General features: G+C 30.1%; 2 protein-coding genes and 1 pseudogene across 2 annotated transcripts; all 3 read left to right on the forward strand.

Moving 5' to 3' along the window:
- Positions 1-3,579: 3,579 nt before the first annotated feature.
- Positions 3,580-4,292, forward strand: LOC123225172. The gene has a single exon (XM_044649054.1). The coding sequence runs from the start codon at positions 3,722-3,724 to the stop codon at positions 4,067-4,069; it is 348 nt and encodes a 115-aa protein (XP_044504989.1). The 5' UTR covers positions 3,580-3,721; the 3' UTR covers positions 4,070-4,292.
- Positions 4,293-11,393: 7,101 nt separating this feature from the next.
- On the forward strand, positions 11,394-14,999 carry LOC123225661 (protein HOTHEAD-like). The gene is made up of 4 exons (XM_044649768.1): positions 11,394-11,475; positions 11,630-12,265; positions 12,922-13,325; positions 14,133-14,999. The coding sequence occupies exons 1-4, from the start codon at positions 11,394-11,396 to the stop codon at positions 14,742-14,744; spliced, it is 1,734 nt and encodes a 577-aa protein (XP_044505703.1). The 3' UTR covers positions 14,745-14,999.
- A 1,586-nt stretch (positions 15,000-16,585) lies between these two features.
- Positions 16,586-17,266, forward strand: LOC123225449 (annotated as a pseudogene).
- The last annotated feature ends 8,028 nt before the right edge of the window (positions 17,267-25,294 follow it).

Consider the following 25,294-nt stretch of genomic DNA (forward strand, 5'->3'; position numbering starts at 1 on the left):
ATACTTTATCCCCAATATTTTAAAAATAACTTTTGTCCTTTATATTAATTTCAATAAAAATAATGAAAAATTGTATAGTACAAATATAGATAAGAGTGTCAATGTTATATAATAATATAATTTTTTAAAATTTTATGGGTAATAATGAATTTTATAGATATTTTTTAAATTAAAAAAGTTTGAGTGTTTTAAAATTTTTAATTAAATATATCCTTTAATAGTTTAAAAAATTATAGTTACACATTAAATAACTAAAAAGAATAAAAATAGAGATATATATACTATATTAAAAACTATTAAAGTTATAATATATTTTGAAAATATATAAACAAATATGATAATTTATGAAACAAAATAAAAGAACACATTTATTTACTCTTAATAAGTTTTGAAAAATGATTTTTCGCTATTATAATATTTTAATATTAATTGTGGATGTTAAAAGTTAGTTTTTTTCAAATTTAAAATGTGATGGTCATTTTATCAAAAGTTGGGTGGGAAATTGTAATTTGACCTTAGATTTTACGGTTCATGGAGAAATAAACACTTAAATTTTTTTTTTTTTGGTAATCGAAACTCACTCATATTGGTTGAAGGAATAAATCTGGAATACAATAACCGAACCCATGATTACAAATGAAGATAATGCTTTAAGAATTAAAAACACTTTTTTATTGATTTTATTATAATATTATTAAAAAATAGAAGAAAAGGATCATGTTTAACACCAAAAGATTAAACTATATGAAAGTTGTGTAAGATTTAATATGCATGAATAAATAAATAAAATAACACAATTCTAATTCATAAGATCTATGTATAAATTATAAATATTGAATTAAATTTTAGGGTTTTAAGAATACTTTGATTGTCATGTAATATAATTCCGTAAAACTTTCAAAATTTTCTATCGAGATTATCTCTCAACGTAACATAATCTTTTATTTTATAAATTTTTATAAATAATAGCATTAAATGAGTAAATTATACTATATCATATTAGGTTTTGAAACAAAACCGATCAACATATAATAGATTAATTGAGTCGGTCAATATTTAATACTCTCAAGACTTATACTTATATTATCTATTTAGATCATAACCGTTAAGTATATTAGGTTTATCTCTATAAGCACTTAAATCTATTTATAAAATAATATTAAATTATTTAATTTTATTAAACTAAAAACATAATTAATATTACTTCACAACCAAAAAAATTTCTAACAAGTTGAAAGCAAGATACATAAGTTACATGTGCGTCGGGCTCATCTGTAAGCTTGGTCGGTCACATTTGGGTTGACCACCAAAATAGGGCAAGCTTTGTATTAAATTTTCGGCCAACCATTTACTACCTAACAACGACATGCAATGACATTTTCAACGTTCATCATAGCCATTGCCAAGTGCTTCCCTCTGGTTTAGGATCCGAAATTATGGCTCTCACGTCCATGTATTTAAAATGAGAGAATTTGAAAATGTTGTATTAATTTATATTATAATTAAAATCGTGTTTCAACATTTATTACTAATTTATTTATACACTAGGCTCGAGATCAATTTACATAAAATATAACTTGATTTGAGTTTATTAAACAAAATTTAAAAATAATTCTAGTAACTTAAGTTCACAATTTAGATTTATAATTTAAATTCGTAATTTATTGATAAAATAATATCGCTTTTTTAAATAATAGACAAAATAATATTACTGTAGAAATTAGTTGTAAACTAAACTATAAATTTTAGCTGAACTTGAGTCGTGAATTGAAACTATAGATTTAAATTATGAATTCAAACCAAACTTAAATTAAATATCTTATGACTTGGGTTCGACTTGTTTAAAAATGAATATATATTTTTTCAGCTTGAATTTGGTTTAAATTTAAACTAAACTGTTCTAATCCAATCTAGTCTGACCCTAATACAGACACACACACACACACACTACACAAATTATATATAAAAAATATGTATGCATAGTTTTATTGTTTCAAGTATGTTTAAGAGGTTTTTGAGAATTCCAAAAACTCATTTTTTTAATAACCAAGGATCCCATCAATATTTGTTAGACAGATAAACTTAAGATACAATGATCAGACCTATAATCATTGTATTAAATAAGTCAAGATTTTATAAATATTATAAATATTTGAATCTAGGTCTTCTTCTTAAAAGTTTTAATACTCTACTAGTTTTTAGTCTTGGGGCTAAAAAGTCATTTTCTAATTTCAGAAAACAGTAGTAAGTATTTTTTATCCGAGCCAATGAAAACTAGGAAAAATAAAACTAAAGTTGTTGAACCTTCAAACACGACATAATTTTTTGTTTTCAAAGCAGAGAATAACGTAAACTTGTTGGATAGGCGAGGTCCTCCTCCCGGGTTGAGCACGTCTACAGTAAAGTCCAGGGGTGAGACTGAGGTCAATTTTGATCCCAGGGAAATCATAAGGAGAGAAGACTGGATCAAAGGTTCAGGTTCGGGGTTGGGTTCTGCCAGGGAGTTGTTGGTTAATTAATTAGTTGGGAATTCTATGGTTATAAATCTTCAAGCACAATTTACTTATGATTTCTCTCCTTTGAAGTTGGAAGCGGGGGTGTAATCCAACCATGTTAAGTAGTCATTGACTCAAGGGCAGTTAAGCTAAAATACTTTCAAGTTTAAATTTAAATACGAGAAAATAACAATTCACCCAACCTTTATTTAAAAAATTATATTTAAATTTTATAATTTTTATATTTATCAATTATTTCTCGTATACAAAATTAATGATTTAAAATTTTAGAGATTTATTAATATTTTATTAGTTATCAAGTTTACGAACTATACAATCATACAAACTTCAAGTGTTAATAAAATTAATAGAGTATTAGAATTTCGAAAGTAAAAATTTAAGTTCGAGTCTTTATCATATTTATATAATTTTAACTGATTTATATGCATTGATACTCAACAGCATCACTTTAAAGTAAAGTTAGATTGATCTAGATTGATCCCTAAACTAACTTATTTAAGAGTTGTTTGAAATCAAAGAGTCGAAGCTCTGAGTTAATTAAAAAATAATTTGAATTTGAATTCAATATAAATTAATTTGAACTTGAAGATTTAAATCAATTTGAACAAAACCTCCTTGCCCGATCTCATTCATCCAATTAAAATTTGAATTTGAGTGTAAAGTCACACAGTTCAAATTAAATTTAACCCTATTTAAAAGTGGAAGTCAAAGAACTTGGTTAGGTAATTTTATTTCTACAGCAACTTTTAAGAACTAAAGCAACCATTCCCAACTGCCATTTTTATTAATCGAAGAAAAAGAGATCAAAGAAGTTTTGTATAATTCGATAATCGTAGAAGGTCAAAGTATTAATGTTTCAATAAAATTATATATATCTAATTTTTAATTAATTTAAATATTTTAATAATATGTTATTATTAGAGTTTTATAAACGTAACAAAGATTCAAATCCAAATCTTTTTATTAGAAGATTTAATACTATATTAATTTTATTATCTTTTTAAAGTCTGCATTGGCTTAACATTGCTGATAATGTTTAGTTTAGCTTTAACCTAAACACACGTAGCCAAGCGTTGAACCCGACTTCAACTTCCTCCCAACTCTCTCTTCTTACCATTCATACAGTATATATATGTACACATCCATCTCTCCTTTCTTTCCTTAAACAGCTCCAGATTTTTCCTCTGTTTCGTCCTCTTCCATTCATGGCTTCTTCTTCTTCTTCATCTTCTTCCTTAACCAGAGCCTCAGTAACCGTTACCGATGCCGCCTCTTGGTACTGTGCCATTGTGCTATTAGCCTTAATACTACTCTGCTCAATCAGAGAGAACAATTCCCTTCCCGATGAAACTCAAGTGAAAGGCAACCAGCTTTTAGACAGACCCTGTGATGAAATCTACGTGGTGGGTGAAGGCGAGACCCTCCACACCATCAGCGACAAGTGTGGCGACCCGTATATAGTTGAGCGCAACCCGCATATCCATGACCCGGATGATGTCTTCCCGGGTCTCGTCATCAAAATTACTCCTTCGGAACCCAGAAAGTTGAGGTAGCTGGTTGAAGAGAAAGGAAAGCTCTGTTCTTCTTCTTTCTAGCTTGTATCGTATATATATACTTATACGAGTATATGATTTCTGATAGGATTAATACTTTTAGCTGTTTTGATTTTGATACGACTTGTTTTCATCACAGAGAATAAAATTTGACTATAAAAATAAACTCTTTGTATATATTTCTTCGTGAGTAATGAATCTTCTTCAGTTTTTTTGCCGGTTCTGTTCCAGAGACTCTTTGAGGTACGCAGATCGTTTTTCTTTATCAGATATTCATAAACTTCATTTTCGATTTCTGCAGTTTGAAAAATCTCAAATGTTCTGAATTCCTCGAAAACTTAATTCGAGTTCATCTTGAATTTGATTTGTTTTTAACAGAGCTGAAAGAACAAATTTTTCTATGAGTTCGGTTGATGGTGGGAAGAAAGGCTTGCGGCCTTCCTTCAACCGCTAGGGGAATTTGATAAACATTTTCTTTTTGTTCCTATAATTTTGAGGGAGTCCTTTTGCCCCCTCCATGTTTGTTCCATAACTTTTCCACCCATCATTGGCAACCATTACGATTTCTGATAGTAATAATTATTATTACTTCAAATTAAATACCATAATTATTTATAATTATTAATTTTTATCAAATTTTATTAAATATAATAATAATTTATATTCAATAACCTCTTAAGTAATATATCTTTAAGGTAATATTTTATTTTTAATAATAAAAAATTATCTAAATTAAATATATCCCAAAGATTATTTAAGATTATTTTTTGTTGATTGAGTTTAATTTTAAATTTAAAAAAGTGATTTATTCTATAAATGAGTGTTAAAGTTTCAGCCCAAACTTTGGGTCGGAAAATGTGATTCACTCTATAATTTTTTATCTTTAAATTAAATTTTTTAATATATTTTTAAGGCCAAACGTCTATTTCCCTCTCTTCTAAGTTTTGATGCGTTTTTAAAATCATATTTAGAAGGTTTTAAAAACCTAAAATCGCATCCATTTGTTTAAAATCCCAGTTAGAATTGAAGGTAAAATTATTATTTAATAAAAAAATTATAAAAACTAAAGTTTTATTACATTTGTCCATTTCAATTTGAAAATCTCACAATTCTCCCTCTAAAGTTAGAAGAATCCATATTTCCCCCAAGGTTTGCAAACCATCGCGGGAGACTATAAAGTTCGCTATCTCCAACTTCGTCAGCTCTCTCTCCTGACTTATCTCTTCCTACCAATCAAATCTTAACTACCGGTAAAATTGATTTCTTCTGACGAAGACAAAATCGTCTTTGTCAGAGTGTTTTTATCTTAGACGAAAATGATTTCGTCTTTATCTAATATGAAGACAACCGTCGAAGGTCTTAGACAATCATATCGTCTTCGTTTGAGATCTCTGACATTCATCATCCTCTTAGACAAAGACTTGTTTTTATTAAAGAAAATTGATTTCATCAGTGATTGAAATTTGATCGATAGAAAAAAATAAGTAGGAAGGGATAGCTAATGCAGTCGGAGACAATAATTTTCGACAATAGTTTACAAACTCTAATGAGAAAATATTAATTTTTTAAATTTTAAGTTAAAAAATTATAAAATTTTTAAACTGAGAAAGTGAACATAATAAAATTTTATTTTTTAAAATAATAATTTCATCGTTAATTCTATATGAGATTTTAAAGCAATGATGAAACTGTGAATTTTTTAAATTTCACTTACATGTGAAAACTTGAGTTTGAAATAGTCCTTCAGCCTATTTTTTAAATGAACTATAATTTTCTGTTTAGATCTCTTTAGTTGACTGTCAATTTCCCAAACGTGTCTTCTTTCAAATGGACTCATCTGGACACGTTTATAGGAATCCTTGAAGTTCCCATGCTTTTCAACCACCGCGTCGGAATAATACCTCAATACTGGATGTAAGCCGTGACCCAAGCTGATTCGGCTTCCAAAGCCAGTTTGGTTTAATTTCAGTAAATTTAAATTCTTTTAACTTAAAGTTAAATAGTATTTAAGTTAAAAGAGTAAATTTATTTTTAAAATCGAATTAAATTTAAATTTAAAATATTCTATTCAATTTTATTTATAAGTTATGAATAATTTAATTTGATTTAAATTTAACTCATAATTTGATTTAAATTATATTAAATAATTGATAATAACATTATTTTATCAATTATTAAATAAAATAATCTCATTTTATTAATAATTTGTGTATTAAAATCACAAATTTAAATTATAAATTTAAACTGTGTTATTTTTATATGAATTAAACTCTAATAATACTTAATTTTAATTCATTGAATTCCAATCAAATTATTTTTTATTCAATCAAACTCAAGTTAATAAATTTTCAAACCCAATTTAGTTTATATCATATCCACCTTATATACATTTGAAAAACAAAAAAAACCAGATAAGTTTAGATTAAAAAAGATATAAAATATATGAACTCATACCTTGAGCCTTGAGCAGATTTTAAAGAAAGGCCAAAAGGCCAAAGAAATATTTGCCACTTAAGTTTTAATACGTTCTTAAAGTTATATTTACAAAATTTAAAAAATTTAAAATGTAATTTATAGACTAATTGTAGACTAAAGTGGAGTTATTAATTTTTAAAATTAAAAAAAAAATTTATATATTTTTAATATTATTAGTAAAATAATGAGATTTTAGGTTTTTTAAACATTGTAGATGTGACTTTGAAAATATATTAAAACTTGGGTGGGAATCAGTCCTTTGGCGTTTAAAATATCAATAAAAATTATTTGTATTTATTTTAAATACATACGTAAGTACATATTTGATATATATAATTAAATGATTGAGTAATTTTGAATTAAAAATAAAATAATATATAATTATATAATGGTTTAATATATTATATATTTATTTATATTCTCAAAAATAGTTATACATAATATTACTATTGAAAAATTGATTATGGAATCCAAAATTCAAAAAAATAAAAATAAAAATAAAAAATCCTTAAAAAAATGGAATAAGTATTTTGCACAGAAAATGGGATGTAAAAGGGAATAATTAAAGAGACTGACAAAGACCAGGAAAATGACTTGTTTGTTTTCTTTCCGGGTGATTATCAATTGTCAATTCTACCATCAAATTGCCCATAATGGATTTTTTAAAAATATTTTTCTATTTTGTCGTTTTAATTCACAAAAATAAAATAAAAATTAAATAATGGGTTCCCATTTATATATAATAGTTAGTTATTAAAAATTAATACTGAAATTGGATGGTATAATTATAAATAAATTTGAATATTTAATATTATTATATAATAACATATTATTTAAAAATTAAAAATTATATATACATCACAGACCATCCATCGTGTAATCATCGTCTTCCTCAACTAGCCATGTTTCCTCTTCCACACTTGGGATAATGACGATGAATGCGACATTGTGGGTTGGCACCTCCCACGCTTTTGCCGCTTCCACTTCCTATCATATTGGCCAAACGACTATTTCCCACCCAAGTTATGCTTTTCTCTAAATTCTCCCCTATTAACTTTGAAAAACCTATTTACCTACTCATAGATTGTTAAAAAAACGTCAGATTGACGGATTTAAGGGCAAAATCATCATTTTACTTATAATATTAAAAATAAACTTAAATTTAATTTCTTTTTTACGCCCAAACCCTAATAACTAACAATTTTCTCTTAATCCAAGTTTTCAAAAATAATATTTCTCCCTCTAGGGTTTCCAAACTTTCGGATTGAATTTTTCAGTAAAGACTGACAATCTCCAGGCGACGTCTCCTTCTCCCTGGTGTCTCCTTTTTCCGACCATACGATGTCTTTCCCTCCTAGGTGTCGTCGTCGACGAAGACGAATCGTCTTTGTCTTTGAACAAAGATGATTTGTTTTCGTCAGAGATGAAGATGATTCGTCTTTGTCTTTGAACAAAGATGATTTGTCTTCGTCAGAGATGAAGATGATTCGTCTTTGTCTCGACAAAGACGTGTCGTCACATCGTACAGAGTCAAAAGGGTACGACCGAAAGGAGGGGCCGTCGAAGGGAGAGAGTAGGTGCTTGGATATCACCGGTCATCACTGAAAAAATTAGATAAAAGTTTGAAAACCCTAGAGGGGAAAATATAGTTTTTGAAAACTTAGGTTAGGGGAAAATTTAGTTTTTAAAGTTTAAGAGAGTAAAAAGAGATAAAATTTTAAGGAGTTAAGATTCCATTAATTTTAACAACTCATACGTGAATATTTAATATTATCAAAATTAATAGAGAAAAACTTAAGAATACAACGTATCTGAGATGAAAAATAGTCTTTTGGCCTTTTTTATTCGGTTTTTTAGAGATACTGTTGAAATAAGTGGTATAGGGACAAGATAATAAAATATAATAAAACTATATATGCATAATTTTAAATATTTAGATAATTTGAGATACCTTAAGTGGGAATTGGTCTTTTGGCCTATTAGAAAAGGAAGGCTGATACTTAAGACAAAAATGAGGAGTGGCTCTTGTCCTGTATATATATTTTTTCTTCTTCTGACTGTGCTCCATCATGGTCACTTTCAACTATTAAATTATTGTAAATTTCAGCCTCTTTTCACTCTTTGTTCACACCTTCACGCGATCATCCTTTTTACGAATAAAATGAAGTTGATTTTATAAGGGTTTAATTAAGAAAAATTAATTAAAATAGTCTAATTTTTAAGTGTGCAAATAATTTTAATTAAATCCTAATTTAATTAATATATATATATAAATTACCATTATCTTTAAATTTAAGTATCTTAGCCTTTTAAATATTTTCAATAAAATATATATACTTCTTAACCATATTCGTAAATTAGTGAAAAAATTAGTTTAAATCAACCAAACGTATTAAAAATATGTTATTTTAATTAATTTTTCATTCATATGTTCTTAAATATAATTTTAATAATCACACGCTACATAAGCTTTAGGATTTTGAGTTCACGTGTTAATGATAAATAACAAGGATTTATCTAATTCAATTCTAAATCCAAATTAATTAAATAATTGTGTTTCCCCTATTAGAAATAAATCCATTTAAAGTAATTGAATTAATGTGATTCCTCCCAAGGTAGTTCATCTACTTGGTTGAAAAATAATCTAAAGTTTTTCTTTGCATTTAATGAATCTATCCCAAAGTGATTGCAAATGTGTATACGCCATTGATTTTTGTCTATTTGATTACTCATAATTTGAAAAATACAAGATCTATATATATATATATATATATATATATATATATATATATATTATTTCATTATCTATATGAGTAGATTTGAGCATAATTGAATCGAACTCAAGTAGAGGCCAACTCAAATTATACTCGCTCGATTGGTTATTAGTTTGCCACCATTGGAAAGTTGCTGAAAAGAAGAAAAAGAAAAATTGTTAGAGAAGAAGATAGAAAGAAAAAAAAAAAGTTATCAGATAAGATAAATATTTGAACAAATCAAAAAACAATATTCGTCTAACCCATGCCTACCCACCTAACTGTGCCTACGCTCATGCTATTTTAATTAAAGTATTTTGTTTTCCAACAATTCGATCTAAAAAGCTAGATATTCTTTTATTCTAATGTAAAGAAATTATTCATAATACTAAAGTAACTATTAAACAATAACAAAAACAGTGAACATAATAGAATTCTTCACTACATAAAGAAATCTCAAATTTTTAATTTCAAAAATCTTTAAATAAATTAACAAACAATATGATGAATGCTATTTACTTGGATTAAAATGATTTTCATGTAGAATTCTTTTTATTTTGAACTAATTTTTAGATAAGAATATGAATTAAAAAAAGTTTGAAAGACTAGGGTTCTTAATGTTAGAGATAGGGGTGAAATATGTATGAAATTAAGATCTTAGCTATATATGTATAATACATAAAAAGTGAGCTAAAATTGTATAATATGACTAAAAAATGTTAAATTAATTAATGTCCCAACATAATATTTATATTATTTTATTATCCATAGAGGTATTTGAGTTGGGTTGAGCTAGGATTAGGGTTGAATTTGAGCCGAACCGAACTCGAGCTCAGCTCGGTTTACATATAGTTGAGCTCGAGTTCGTGAAAGCCAAACTCGAATTCAGCTTGAATTTGGCTCGACTCATTTTTTGTTATTAAAATGACGTCGTTTTAATACATATTGGTCAAAATGACATCGTTTTGTATCAAAAATTTTAATTGAAAAATTTGACGAGTAACTCAAGTTTGAACTCGATCAAGCTCATATAGAGTTGGCTCGTTTCGAGTCTAACCCTAACTGGGACCAAACAAAGGTCAACTCAAACTTAGATCGGTTGATTGACAATTATTTTGCCACTATTTGAAGGTTGTCAAAAAGAAGAAAAACAATTGAAAAAGATGAAAAGTCATTGAACAAGTTTTCGATAACTTGATCTTGAGATGGGCCAACACCTACTCAAATTGGGATCGTTAGATTTAAGTTGCGATCCAAACTTAAGTCAGCTTGGGTCACCTATAGCCCTAATCATCCATATAGGTAGGATTATATTATGAATAACATTCCTGAGGCCCAGCCCAATTAAGATATCCTGGCCTGGCAAATGGTTTACTTTATTAATAATACTCCTACTAACAAAGTAACTATGGTCGAGCTTGAATCGGGATTTTCACAATTTTCACAAAAAGCAATATTACATATATTTATTTAAATATATATATATTTATATATTATATGATTATATATTATTATATTAGTAATTTAAAATTATTTAATTATATAATAATATATATTAAGAATATATCTATTTACGTAATTAAAATGGGTAACTATTACTTCATGAAAATTAAAAAAAGAGAGAGCAGAAGCACAGCGAATGAGTTGGTTTGGACTAGCTTTTAATTAAGATTAAGGTAACATAGATTGCAGGCAGCTAAATCATAGTATAACTTTTGCATAGTGTCATTAATATTTTGCCTATAAATAACGTTATGTGATGATATATGAACACTCGATCTTCACTGTCGAGCACCATTAGCAAGCTGATCAGTTTTGGTAAGTATATAGGTGGAGAGATTCAAGGGGAAGAAGTTCTGGTAATTAATGCCACACATCATGCATTTAATCCAGAATTAACATTGAATCTTTATATGAAGTGGGGGTTCAATTAATGTCGTTGAACTATATTTTAGATCAGCAAAAGAATTTTACACCGTATACACCGCTGAGCTTCGGCTAATATTTAAAGCCTGGCAGTGATTTATGTTCTTGTTAGTGTTTCTGTAAAGCACACCAAGATTGCTGGATTTCTTTAAGTTTTTACAGATCAAGTTATGGCTTTGCAATGGTGGAGATTTTTCCCATTTTCTCTTGTTGCCATTTTCATCTTCCATGGCTTCTGTCTCTCAGAGAAAGGTAGGAGAACCATTTGTTTTACTTCTTATTTGTTCATGCATGTTTCTTTTTTTAAGAACCTGTCTGACTTTACCAGATAAGTAAACCAGGGAGTGGACAAGTGATTCAGGTTTCGGTCTACATTTAATGAAAGCTTTATGTTTATAATAAACAGCTCCATACTACACGTTTGTCAAAGAAGCAACTTCAGCTCCGCCGATTTCATATTACGATTACATAATCGTCGGTGGAGGAACCGCTGGCTGTCCCTTGGCTGCAACTCTCTCGGAGGATGCGGTGGTTTTAGTCTTGGAAAGAGGCGGCTCACCGTACACAAAACCAAACGACATAGGCAACTTCGCCACCACTCTGTCGGACACTTCCCCGACATCGCCAGCCCAACAGTTTATCTCCGAGGACGGCGTGTACAACGCCCGTGCCCGTGTTCTCGGCGGCGGGAGTGTTCTCAACGCCGGATTCTACACGCGAGCTGGTGAAAATTACACCAGAAAAGCCGGGTGGAGGGAAGATTTGGTGAAGCGTTCTTATGAATGGGTGGAGAAGAAGGTGGCCTTTGAACCACCGATGTTACATTGGCAATCCGCCGTGAGAGATGGGTTGATTGAAGTTGGAGTGTTGCCGTACAACGGCTTCACGTATGATCATATATATGGGACGAAGGTCGGTGGAACTATTTTTGACAGCGATGGCCATCGACACACTGCCGCCGATTTGCTAGAATATGCTGATCCTCAGAAGATTACGGTTTATTTGCATGCCACCGTGCAGAAAATCTTGTTTACAACGAAAGGTAAATCATATTTTTCTCTTATAATAATGCATGCACTGTTATACCGGCAAACCGACGGGTGGGGGTGCCGATTCATTTCTCACTACTCGTATCCAATCTTCCGAGTATGAATCAATCCGAAGATTACTCGCTCATGTTAATTTCTAACTACATTTTTATTTGTATTATTTTAACATATATTATATAATTTTTAATATTTTTCTACTCTATGATAAATGTTTTATTGAAAAACAAAAATTTATATTAAATTATAAAAATATTTTTTATAAATTTGAAGAATTTAAATATTGTATATAAAATAAATATCTATAACAAAATGTTTAATATTTAAATTCTTTAAATTTATTTTTAACATAATAAATTATTTAATTTAAGAATAAATTTGAAGTTATTTCATATTAAAAAACAACTTTGTGATGGGATATTGAAGGAGGAGGAAAATATTAGCAAGAAAGAAATAATTGATGACCCGAGGGTATACCCGATAGTAAGCAAAAATCCATTATCTTCGAATGCAAATTCAAACAAATATAAGTTTAAAAATCTAAAATCTATACCTGTTTTTATATGGATAACCATGAGTAACCCACCGATTTTACCACGTTTATATTCGGCTCTGATAGATTGTTCGTGTTCTTCCATTTTGATTGATGAAGGGAGACGACCGAGGCCAGAAGCTCATTGTGTGGTATTTCAAGATGCGTCAGGAGGGACCCATAAAGCCTGCTTAATCAAAAGCTTCGGCATGAGTGAGATAATTTTGTCGGCCGGTGCAATCGGGAGTCCGCAGCTGCTGATGCTGAGCGGCGTTGGACCTGCCAAGCAGCTTCGGCAGCACGGCATCGACGTGGTGGTGGACCAACCGTTAGTGGGGCAAGGGATGGCCGATAATCCGATGAACGCCCTTTTCATCCCTTCGCCACTGCCTGTTGAGGTCTCACTGATTCAAGTCGTCGGCATCACAAGGTTCGATAGCTACATCGAAACAGCCAGTGGTTTGAGCTTCGCTTACTCTTGGGCTCAAAGGCTTTCTGCAGACTATGAATTGTTCTCTAATCAGGTTTTCTATGAGTTGTTTCTGCAGCCAGTGGATTTTGTTTATTTTATATTTTTTAAAATCACCTGTTTTACACCTAAGATTTGATAATAATCAACCCATAAGTTTAAAAAAATCAATTTTCCATCCATATGTTAAAATTAACTTTTAATTGAAGAATTAGATGCTATTTATCTATTTTTTTTTAATATTGAAATAATAGTGTATTGTGGGCAACATTATTTTTTTAAAACTTAACTCAAGGTCCATGTATATTTTTCTTATTTCATTTAAGAAATTATCATATTCACTCTATATATTTTAAAAATATAATATAATATTGATAGTTTATGATGTAATATTTATATTATTTATTTATTGAGTATTTTAGAATGTAATTTTTAATTTTGAAAATATTAAGGAGTATATTGAAATTTTAAAAATACCTCAAACTTTTTTAAAATTTCAAAACCCTTTTAAAATTTTATTAACACTTTTAATATTTTTAAAAATTAAATTTACTTCAAACATATGATTATATGTCACTAACACTTTTATATATATTTGTATTAATAATATTTATTATTTTTAATTAAAATTAATAGACATTAGAATATAAAATTATTTATGGGAGTAAAGTGTCATTTATCTTAAGAGTTTTTTTGTGTAAAAAAGAAAAGAGAATTTGTTAAAAAATTTAAGAGATGGATGAAATATTTAATTTTCAAACTTAACCATTGGAATAATAATTTCACAAACCTTGGGTGGGAATTTAGTTAGAAATTGATATTGCAAATTAACTTTTGGGAAAAAAAAAATTCATATATGCAGAGTAGACGACAGCCGTCCCTGGTGACGCCAGAAGCAATGGCGAGCGCTCTTGAAACCGTGCAATCCTACATGAATGGAACAATAAGAGCTGGAGTTATCGTTGAGAAGATAATGGGTCCAATCTCCACCGGTCATCTTGATCTCCGATCCACTGATGCCGACGATAACCCTTCTGTAACTTTCAACTATTTTCAGGATCCTGAAGACTTAAAACGATGCGTCCAGGGGATGCAAATCATCATCAATGTCGTCAATTCCAGAGCTCTGGCAAAGTTTCGTTACAGTGACATGCCTATTCAGGGCCTCTTAAACTTGATAGTGAACGTCCCCACGAACCTGAGACCGAGGCACCTCAGCGCGGCAGTTTCCCTGGAACAGTTTTGCAGAGACACTGTGATGACCATTTGGCATTACCATGGCGGGTGTCAAGTTGGAAGAGTGGTTGATGATAATTATAAAGTTCTTGGCATCGACGCTCTCAGGGTTGTTGATGGCTCTACTTTTTTCAACTCTCCTGGAACCAATCCTCAGGCTACTGTGATGATGCTTGGAAGGTACATGGGATTAAGGATTTTGCAGGAGAGAAAGAGACTGCCCTCTGGGAAGAAGTAGAAGATGAAGATGAAGCTTTTTTGGGGGAAGAAGGAAGTTGATTGAATGTTACTGTGTGCATTCATTCAGGGTCTGCTTGAGTAAAAATATGTTAAATAATTTCCTTAGAACCTGAAATTTTTATTTACAGATGCCTTTGATTTCCCTTTTTCCGGGCCTTTTTGTCGCCTTTTAACAAAGAGAGTCAGCTCAGCAGTCAAATTCTCTTTTTAAAGTGAATTAAAGGGTGATGAGATGATCATCATAATTTCGACATGCTTACTTGGTCCCATTCTCAAAGGTTTTAAGGCACAAGACTTAAAGCAACATCACTCATATTTGTTAACGAAGAATCATTACGTAATCAAAATCAGAAGAGGCATTAGATATAATTTTATATATAAATAATAATATATTATAATATAATTAAAAAATTAAAAAAGTAAATATAAAATAATATTTTATCATATAATGATATATTGATATTTGTGTATATAATATTATTGTATAAATATTTATATTTTTAAAACTAAAAAATTTAAATTAAATGCTCATTTTACTCTTTTATTAAGCAAAAAATGCTTATTTTCTTTATTTCAAAGTAAAAATACTTATTTTTTTATTCTAAAAAAAATACCTTAAATAATTTTTAAAATACCAAAAATACCTTCGCCACATCTATATAAACATTTTCACTCTCACTCTCATCATATTCATTTTTCATATTACTCAAACACTCACTCTCACTCTCATTTTTACTCAATATTAGTTATTACAGGTTCGTTCGAAAGAAAAAAGTTCGTATTTCTAAATTCGAATTGAAAAAAATTAATTCGTGAGAAAAAAATATTTATATGAATCTTAACTCAAAACTTAATTTTATTTGTTAAATCTAGTTCATATGTCATGAAAAGGGAGCATTTTGATATTTGATAATGAATTAGGAGTTAAATAAAATGTTAAAAAAATATAAAGGGCATTTTGATATTACACAATATATAAAATATTTAAATAACATGTTAAAAATAGATAGATATACTTTCATACAAAACAACATACAATAGTGTTAAATAAAATGTTAGATAATTATAGGAGATAAATAAAATGTTATAAAAATATGAGGGGTATTTTGATATTAAACATTATAAATGAAATGTTAGTAATAGATAAATACATTTTGATGCAAAACAACATATAAATGTGTTAAATAAAATGTTATATAATTATAGGAGGTTAAAAAAATGTTAGAAAAATATGAGAATATTTTGATAATTAAACATTTTAAGACGGTTTTAAATGATATGTTAAGAGTAGATAAATGTATTTTCATATAAGACAATATGTGAGGGTGTCATATAAAATATTAGATAATTATAGAGGTTAATTGTAATATTAGAAAATACGGGGAGCGTTTTGATATTAAATTTTTTTAGACGGTTTTAAATGACATATTAGAAATAGATGATGCATTTCGAGAGAACACAATATTTAAGGGTGTTAAATGAAATGTTATATAATTTAGAGGGTTAAATAAAATGTTTAAAAAATATGGGGTGTTTTGATATTAAACATTGCAAGAATATTTTAAATGAAATTTTAGAAATAGATAGATATATTTTCATATAAGACAACAAATGAGAGTATTATATGAAATATTAGATAAATATAAAGGGTTAATAAAATTGTGAAAAAATGTTACATAAGGATGGGAAATTAATTTTTCAAACTTAACCATTGAAATTGTTATTTCACAATCCTTCGGTTGGAAATAATGATTTGGCTAGAAATTAATATAGCAAATTAACTTTTGTGAAAAAAAATGCATACATGCAGAGTAGACGACAGCCGTCCCTAGTGACGCCAGAAGCAATGGCGAGCGCTCTTGAAACCATGCAATCCTACATGAATGGAACAATAAGAGCTGGAGTTATCGTTGAGAAGATAATGGGTCCAATCTCCACCGGTCATCTTGATCTCCGATCACCGATGCCGACGATAACCCTTCTGTAACTTTCAACTATTTTCAGGATCCTGAAGACTTAAAACGATGCGTCCAGGGGATGCAAACCATCATCAATGTCGTCAATTCCAGGGCCCTGGCAAAGTTTCGTTACAGTGACATGCCGATTCAAGGGCTCATAAACTTGATAGTGAACGTCCCCACGAACCTGAGACCGAGACACCTCAGCGCGGCAGTTTCCCTGGAACAGTTTTGCAGAGACACTGTGATGACCATTTGGCATTATCATGGCGGGTGTCAAGTTGGAAGAGTGGTTGATGATAATTATAAAGTTCTTGGCATCGACGCTCTCAGGGTTGTTGATGGCTCTACTTTTTTTAACTCTCCTGGAACCAATCCTCAGGCTACTGTGATGATGCTTGGAAGGTACATGGGATTAAGGATTTTGCAGGAGAGAAAGAGATTGCCCTATGGGAAGAAGTAGAAGATGAAGATGAAGATTTTTTCGGGGAAGAGGGAAGTTGATTGAATGTTACTGTGTGCATTGATTCAGGGTCTGTTTGAGTAAAAATATGTTAAATAATTTCCTTGCTATTATATATGATGGATTTTCCACCACATAGGCAAGATTGACAAATTAGTGTGAATGCAAGAATATAAGCATGCATTAAAGTCAAGAAAGGGGGCAGCAGATTTTCTATATAAAGCCCTCTCCTCTCATTTGTACAGATACTTTTCTCTCAATTTAATTGCATATTGCTTTTCTTCTTTCTTCTTCTTTTCATCCGGGATAGCATTTTTCCTTGAATAGCTTCTGCTCTTCTTCTCCTTTTCTCCCACTTTCGTTTTAATCTCATTATCTTTATATACTTGGATATTATTTTTATAACACGTTATCAACACTATCAGCTCAGGTATATTATATCTTTTATTATGTCGTTATGCTGCTTAAATATTATAAATACAGATATCCCAATTGTGATGTCCCAGTTATTTTTAATTTTTATGTTATGCTTCTATTTAATTTTTCATTATAATTATACTCTATTTGCAACCCGAAGTTTGTAAAATTGTAAATCTAGACCTGAAGTCCTGCAACCCTTAAATCTAGACCTGAAGTCTGGAATATCATAAATGTGGACTCGAAGTTCTGAATATTATTTGTAACCTGAAGTTTACAAAATTATGAATCTAGACCTGAAGTCTAAAACATCATAAATCTGGACCCGAAGTTCTGAACATTATTTGTAACTGGAAGTTTACAAAATTATGAATCTGGACTTGCAGTCCTGAAAATCATGAATTTGGATCTAAAATCCTGAATATCATTCGTAACCCGAAGTTTACGAAATTATAAATTTGTGACCTGAAGTTATAAATATTATTTGTAACCTGAAGCTTACAAAAACCAAGAATCTGGATCAGAAGTCCTGATATTATTTAAATGTTTATTTTTATCCCATTTATTTGAATATTTATTTATTTGCATCTTTATTTTTATTTATATCCTATTTACAACCTGAAGTTTGTAAAATCGTGAGAATATATATATGAGTTCGAAGTCCCGAGTTTTACGATTTACAACTTGAAGTTTGTAAAATCATGAGAATACATATATATAAGCCCGAAGTCCCAAGTTTCATCAAAGTCTTTATTTTAATAATGATATCACCTTTGCAACCTGAAGTTTGCATAAAAGGGTGAAAAATATGGACTTGAAGTCCAAAACATAATCAGAATACGTATTATAATATTTTGAATATTAATTACAAAACCAGAATTTTTGTAAATATGGGATAATATATGAACCTGAAGCTTCCAAAATTAATCCTAATATTTCTCTTATAAAATCAGCTGTTTTGTACATATGAGATAATATTTGAACCTGAAGTTTCAAAGACTAACTCATATATATTGTCTACAAAACCAGAAGTTTTGTAAATATGACAATAATTGAACCTGAAGTTCCTAAAATTAGATGGATAATATTAAATGGGCTTTTTGCATGAGTCTCCACCTATAATTTGTGAGCCTTGAAAAACTAACTAAATAAAATATCCCAGAAGGACAAATACAAGACTATTATCTTTTGGCATCATATCCCTGAAGGATTGCAAGCCGAAATATGAATATAATGACTATATTTAGTATAACTTTGTAATGTTCAGAATCTTTTCCTGAGTGTGGAAAATAAAATATTCCTCACATTTTATTATTGCTCCTGTAGTAGCAATATGAGAAAGGAAATTCTGAATTAATATTTTCTTGTTATACATTGTTCCCTGAAGTGAATGCAACTACGAGAAGTAGTTATTATGAGTATGAAATGCCCAAAATTTTTATAATTAAATCCATCATATATATTTTGGAGTCATGCATATTATTTTGTATTTTATTGTTATGTTCTCTTCCTTTCAATATTTTGTGTACGTTATAACTAATGTAATTTTTAAATGAAAGGAAATGGACTCCAAAATTGACGTATTGACTTCAAAGGCTGATGAAGGAGATATGTGTTTGGTGGATAGTGCAACAACGCACACAATTCTTAAGGAAAAGAAATTTTTCTTATCTTTAGCATTAATTGAAGCTAAAGTAACTACCATATCAGGATCAATTGATCTGATAGAAGGCTCCGGAAGAGCCACAATTATGTTAAACAATGAGACCAAATTAAGCATCAATGATGCATTATATTCAAGTAGATCCAGAAGAAATCTACTGAGTTTTAAAGATATAAGAAAAAATGGTTATCATCTTGAAACCATGAGTGAAAATGGTGCAGAATTCATCTGTATAACTAGTAATACCTTCGGAAGAAGGCTTATACTAGAAAAATTACCTGTCTTACCATCTGGATTTTATTATACAATCATAAAGACAATTGAATCCTACATAGTATCGAACCAGAAGTTCATTGATCCAAAAGCATTTATGCTTTGACATGATCGTTTAGGCCACCTAGGATCTACAATGATGTGTAGGATTATTAAAAATTCATATGGATATACATTACATAATCATAAAATTTTATTGTTTAGTGAATAATTTTGCACCGCCTGTTCTCAAGGCAAATTAGTAATAAGACCATCCCCCTCTAAAATTGGAGGTGAATCCTCATCATTCCTACAAAAGATTCAAGAGGATATATGTGTACCCATTCATCCACCAAGTGGGCCATTTCGTTATTTTATGGTCTTAATTGATGCATCTGCATGATGGTCTCATGTTTGTTTATTGCCTACCTAAAATGTTGCATTTGCTAAACTGTTAGCATAAATTATCAAATTAAAAGCACATTTTGCAGATTATTCGATCAAGTCAATACGGCTAGATAATACTGGTGAATTTACATCCAAAACATTTGATGATTATTGCATGTCTATGGGGATTGAGGTTGAACATCCAGTCCCGCATGTCCACACACAGAATGACTTAGCTGAGTCTCTTATCAAACGACTCCAGGTAATTGCACGCACTTTATTATTAAAAAGTCAATTACCTACTTCTATGTGGGGACATGTTATATTACATGTTGCAGCGTTAATTCGCTTGCGACCTTCTTCTTATCATCAATATTCTCCCCTACAATTGGTTCTTGGTTACCAACTTAACGTATCTCATTTGAGAATATTTGGTTGTGCTATATATGTCCCTATTGCGTCCCCTCAACACACAAAAATGGGACCCTAACGTTGTTTGGGAGTATATGTTGGATATAATTCACCATCCATTATCAGATATCTGGAACCATTAACAGGTGATCTTTTTACTACACGATTTACAGATTGTCACTTTGATGAGACAACTTTCCCATCTTTAGGGGAAAAGAAAATGCCTCCTCAAATTAGGCATGAACTTATTTGGTATGTACCTACAATGTCTCATTTAGATCTTCGCATATCCCAAAGTGAAACTGAAGTTCAGAGGATAGTGCGATTACAAATTATTGCCAACCAAATGCCTGATGCATTTGTTGATATGGCAAAAGTGACAAGATCACATGTTCCAGCTGCTAATACACTAGCAAGAATCAATGTGATTGCTGAATAGTCCATTCGAGCCATGACTGATCCATCTACCTCACGCCAGAAGCATGGTAGATCTGTTGGATCGAAGGACACTGTTTCTCAAAAAAGAAAGGCAAATAATCAAACAAATATTTCTCCAGAAGAGGTTATGGTCCCTGAAGACACTCAAGCCCCAGAAGTGGCATAAGCCCCTGAAGTGGCACAAACCCCTGAAGTGGCACAAACCCCTAAAGTGGTACAAAATCCTGAAGAACAGGAAAATGAGAATATTGAAATATCTTTAAATTATGTTCATATACAAGAAATGTGGAATCATGAAACAATTATAGTTGATGAAATATTCTCATTTGTAGTAGCTACTGAAATTCTGAATGATGATAATTTTGAATCACGTACTCTGACTGAGTGCAAACAAAGACATGATTGACCTAAATGGGAAGAAACAATTCAAGCAGAATTAGCTTCTCTAGCAAAACGTCAAGTGTTTGGGCCTGTAGTTTCAACACCTCAAGACGTACAACCTGTTGGATATAAATGGGTATTTGTGAGAAAAAGAAATGAGAAAAATGAAATTGCTAGATTTAAAGCCAGACTTGTAGCTCAAGGCTTTTCCCAAAGACCCGGTATAGACTTTTATGAAACAAATTCACCTGTGATGGATATAATCACATTCAGATATTTAATCAGTTTAATAGTCTCTGAAGGACTGGATATGCGTCCAATGGACGTAGTTACTACTTATTTGTATGGAAATTTAGATGCTGAAATTTATATGAAACTCCCTGAAGGATACAAATTGCCTGAAGCAAAAAGGGTCAATTCAAGAGGCTTGTACTCAATTAAATTACAACGATCATTGTATGGATTAAAACAATCCGGATGTATGTGGTACAATCACCTCAGTGAATATTTGAAAAAAGAGGGTTATGTGAATGACCCTATATGTCCATGTGTCTTTATTAGAAGGTCAGAATTGGGATTTGCTATTGTAGCAGTTTATGTTGATGACATGAATTTAATTGGGACTCCTGAAGAGATCTCAAAAACTGTTGAATATCTGAAAAAAAAATTTGAAATGAAGGATTTGGGGAAAACAAAATATTGTCTCGGCCTGCAGATCGAGCATAATTCAAATAGAATACTTATCTATCAATCAGCGTATATTGAAAAATTATTAAAACGCTTTAATATGGATAAGACTTATCCTTTGAGCACCCCAATAGTTGTTTAGTCTCTTGATCCAAAAAATGATCCATTTCGTCCTAAAAAAGAAGATGAAAAGATACTTGGTCCTAAAGTACTATATCTTAATGTCATTGGAGCCTTATTATATTTGGCCCAATGCATGAGACCGGATATATCCTTCGCAGTCAATTTATTGACCCGATTTAGCTCTGTATCAACCCGTCGTCACTAGAACGGAATCAAATATATACTCCGTTACCTATGTGGGACTAGAGATTTGAGATTATTCTATTCTGTCAAATCTCCTAAAAATCCTAGTTTGGTTAGATATGCAGATGTTGGTTATCTTTCTGACCCCCATAAGGCCCGTTCACAAACGGGATATGTTTTCACTTATAATGACACAACTATATCATGACGCTCCACCAAACAGACCTTTGTTGCAACTTCTTCAAATCATTCAGAAATTTTAGCTCTCCATGAAGCCAACCGAGAATGTATATGGTTACGGTCTGTCATCCATCATATTCAGAATGCATGCAGTCTCCTTTCTATAACAAACACTCCTTCCATATTATATGAAGATAATGCAGCATGTATAGCCCAAATTAGAGGTGTGTACATCAAAGGAGACATAACCAAACATATCTCACCGAAATTCTTTTAAACTCATGAGCTCCAGCAGAGTAAAAAGATTGATGTCAAACAAATAAGATCTAGTGAGAATCTTGCAGATTTGTTTACTAAGACACTACCGACATCAACATTTGAGAAGTTAGTGTATAACATCGGTATGAGGCAGCTCAACAAGCAACCAAATTAATCCTACTACAAAGAGGAGGAGCGTTCATCAAGGAGAGCATTCATCAGACAAAATTTTGAAGTATTGGACAAAAGGTGCATTGTACTCTTTTTCCCTTCACTAGGTTTTATCCCACTAGGTTTTCCTAGTAAGGTTTTTAATGAGGCAGTTTAAACACGTCCAACGCCAACTTACAGGACATTTAATAATTATGTTCCTTTACTTTGGTTTTTATCCCACTGGGTTTTTCCTTAGTAAAGTTAATATAATTATCTATGAGTGGTGAAAATCCAAGGGGGAGTATTATATATGGTGGATTTTCCACCACGTAGGCAAGATTGACAAATTAGTGTGAATGCAAGAATATAAGCATGCATTAAAGTCAAGAAAGGGGGGCAGCAGGTTTTCTATATAAAGCCCTCTCCTCTCATTTGTACAGATACTTTTCTCTCAATTTAATTGCATATTGCTTTTCTTCTTTCTTCTTCTTTTCATCCGGGAAAGCATTTTTCCTTGAATAGCTTCTGCTCTTCTTCTCCTTTTCTCTCACTTTCGTTTTAATCTCATTATCTTTATATACTTGGATATTATTTTTATAACACTTGCAACCTGAAATTTTTATTTACAGATGTCTTTGATTTCTTTTGTTTTTGTCCTCCATGCGTGCGGCCTTTTTTTTGGGCCTTTTTGTCGCCTTTTAACAAAGCGGGTCAGCTCCGCAGTCAAAATTCTCTTTTTAAAGTGAATTAAAGGGTGATGATCATCATAATTTCAACATGCTTACTCGGTCCCATTCTCAAAGGTTTTAATGCACAAAACTGGAAGAAACATCGCTCATATTTGTTGATGAAGAACCATTTTATAGGGATATTAATTAAAATAATTTTTTTTATCTTTTATATATATATATATATATATATATATTTAGTCAATTTTTTTTAGGGATATTAATTAAAATTGATAAAAAAAATTTTACGTAAATCTTTTTAGACAAATGTACAATGGTTTTACTTTTATAGGTAAATTTATTTTTAATTTCAAAAATACCGTCTCCCAGCTTATTGTGTCACTCCCAGTGATTTACGTCACGCTCGATCACCTAAAACTTTCTTAACATATTTGATAATTTTTTATTTGAATTATCACTAATTCACGTTTTAAGGATTAAAAACATACTTAAAAATTGATAAATTTTTGTTTAGGTTTCAAATACAGATAGTAATGAAAAAATAGCATAGATGAGGAGAATGATAAATGCGAACTGATGCTATATCACTGTGTGTATGAAGTGTAAAATGTGTGTAGGGTGCATACAAGATGTGTGCAGAGTGCGTGCAAGATGTGTATAGAATACGTACAGGGTGTGCGGTGTGTAAAAAATATAAATAAATATATATATTTATATATAATAATATAATATAATATTTAAAAATTATTATTATTATTATTTATTTATATTATATTAAATACTATAATATTTAATAATATTATAATATTTGATATAATATAAATAAATAATAATAATAATAATTTTTAAATATTATATATATATATTAGTTATTGGCTCACCATTTTCCAAGAGCCATGCACCCCAAGCATCAACTCTTCACTTGCGTATCCTAACGTACCCTACGCACCCTGCACGTACTCACGCACCATGCAAGCATCCATGCACCTTATACGCACCTACACACCCTGTACGCACCCTACACGCACCTTGTATGCACTTACGTACCATTTACGCCCCCATACATTGTGATATGCACACAGAAGTTGCTGAAAGTGACGTAATAAGCTGGAGAGGATATTTTTGGAATTAAAAGTAAATTTGCTTATAAAGGTAAAACCGCTGTACGTTTGCCTAAAAAGGTTTAAGCGGACAAAATTTTACCGATTTTAATTAATATCTAATTTTTTTATTATATAAATATACTTAATTTTTAATTTGATTTTATTTAAAAAATTCTAAAATTTGATATTAATTAGATAGATTGGTTGGGTCGACCAATTTGACCAATCAATTTTTAAAAAAAAATATGGTTAGTTGGATGTTTGATCGACTGTCTAACCAGCTGGTCAATCACCTAACCAAATCTTCTCACTATCAAAGTTGTAAGAAAATTTTATATTTTCATCTTATTTTATCTTATATCTCAACATTGATTGGATGAGTGAATGAGTTTTGTATCTTGATTGAATGAATTTATACTTGGTTGAATGAGTACAAGATCTAAGACTATTTTTGATATTTTATGTTTTACACTATATATGTATAATAGGAAAAAAAGTAGCTATATATGTATACAAGAGAGAAAAATGGACTATTTTAATTAATATCTCCCATTATATAAGCATGAGTATTATTACGTGCATAAATAATGATATATTGTTTTATAATTAGATAGTTAAAAATTAAATATAAAATAACAATCAATTATATGATGTATATCATTGTTTGTATACATAGTATTATTGTATAAATATTTGTGTTTTTAAAACAGGATCAAACTGATTATCTCACTGGTTTACAATTTGATCGATTCAACTTATTGTCAAATTATTATATGTTTCTTAAATAATATGAAATATTTAC

This window comes from Mangifera indica, chromosome 9, assembly GCF_011075055.1.
Source record: "Mangifera indica cultivar Alphonso chromosome 9, CATAS_Mindica_2.1, whole genome shotgun sequence".
Classification (NCBI taxonomy): domain Eukaryota; kingdom Viridiplantae; phylum Streptophyta; class Magnoliopsida; order Sapindales; family Anacardiaceae; genus Mangifera; species Mangifera indica.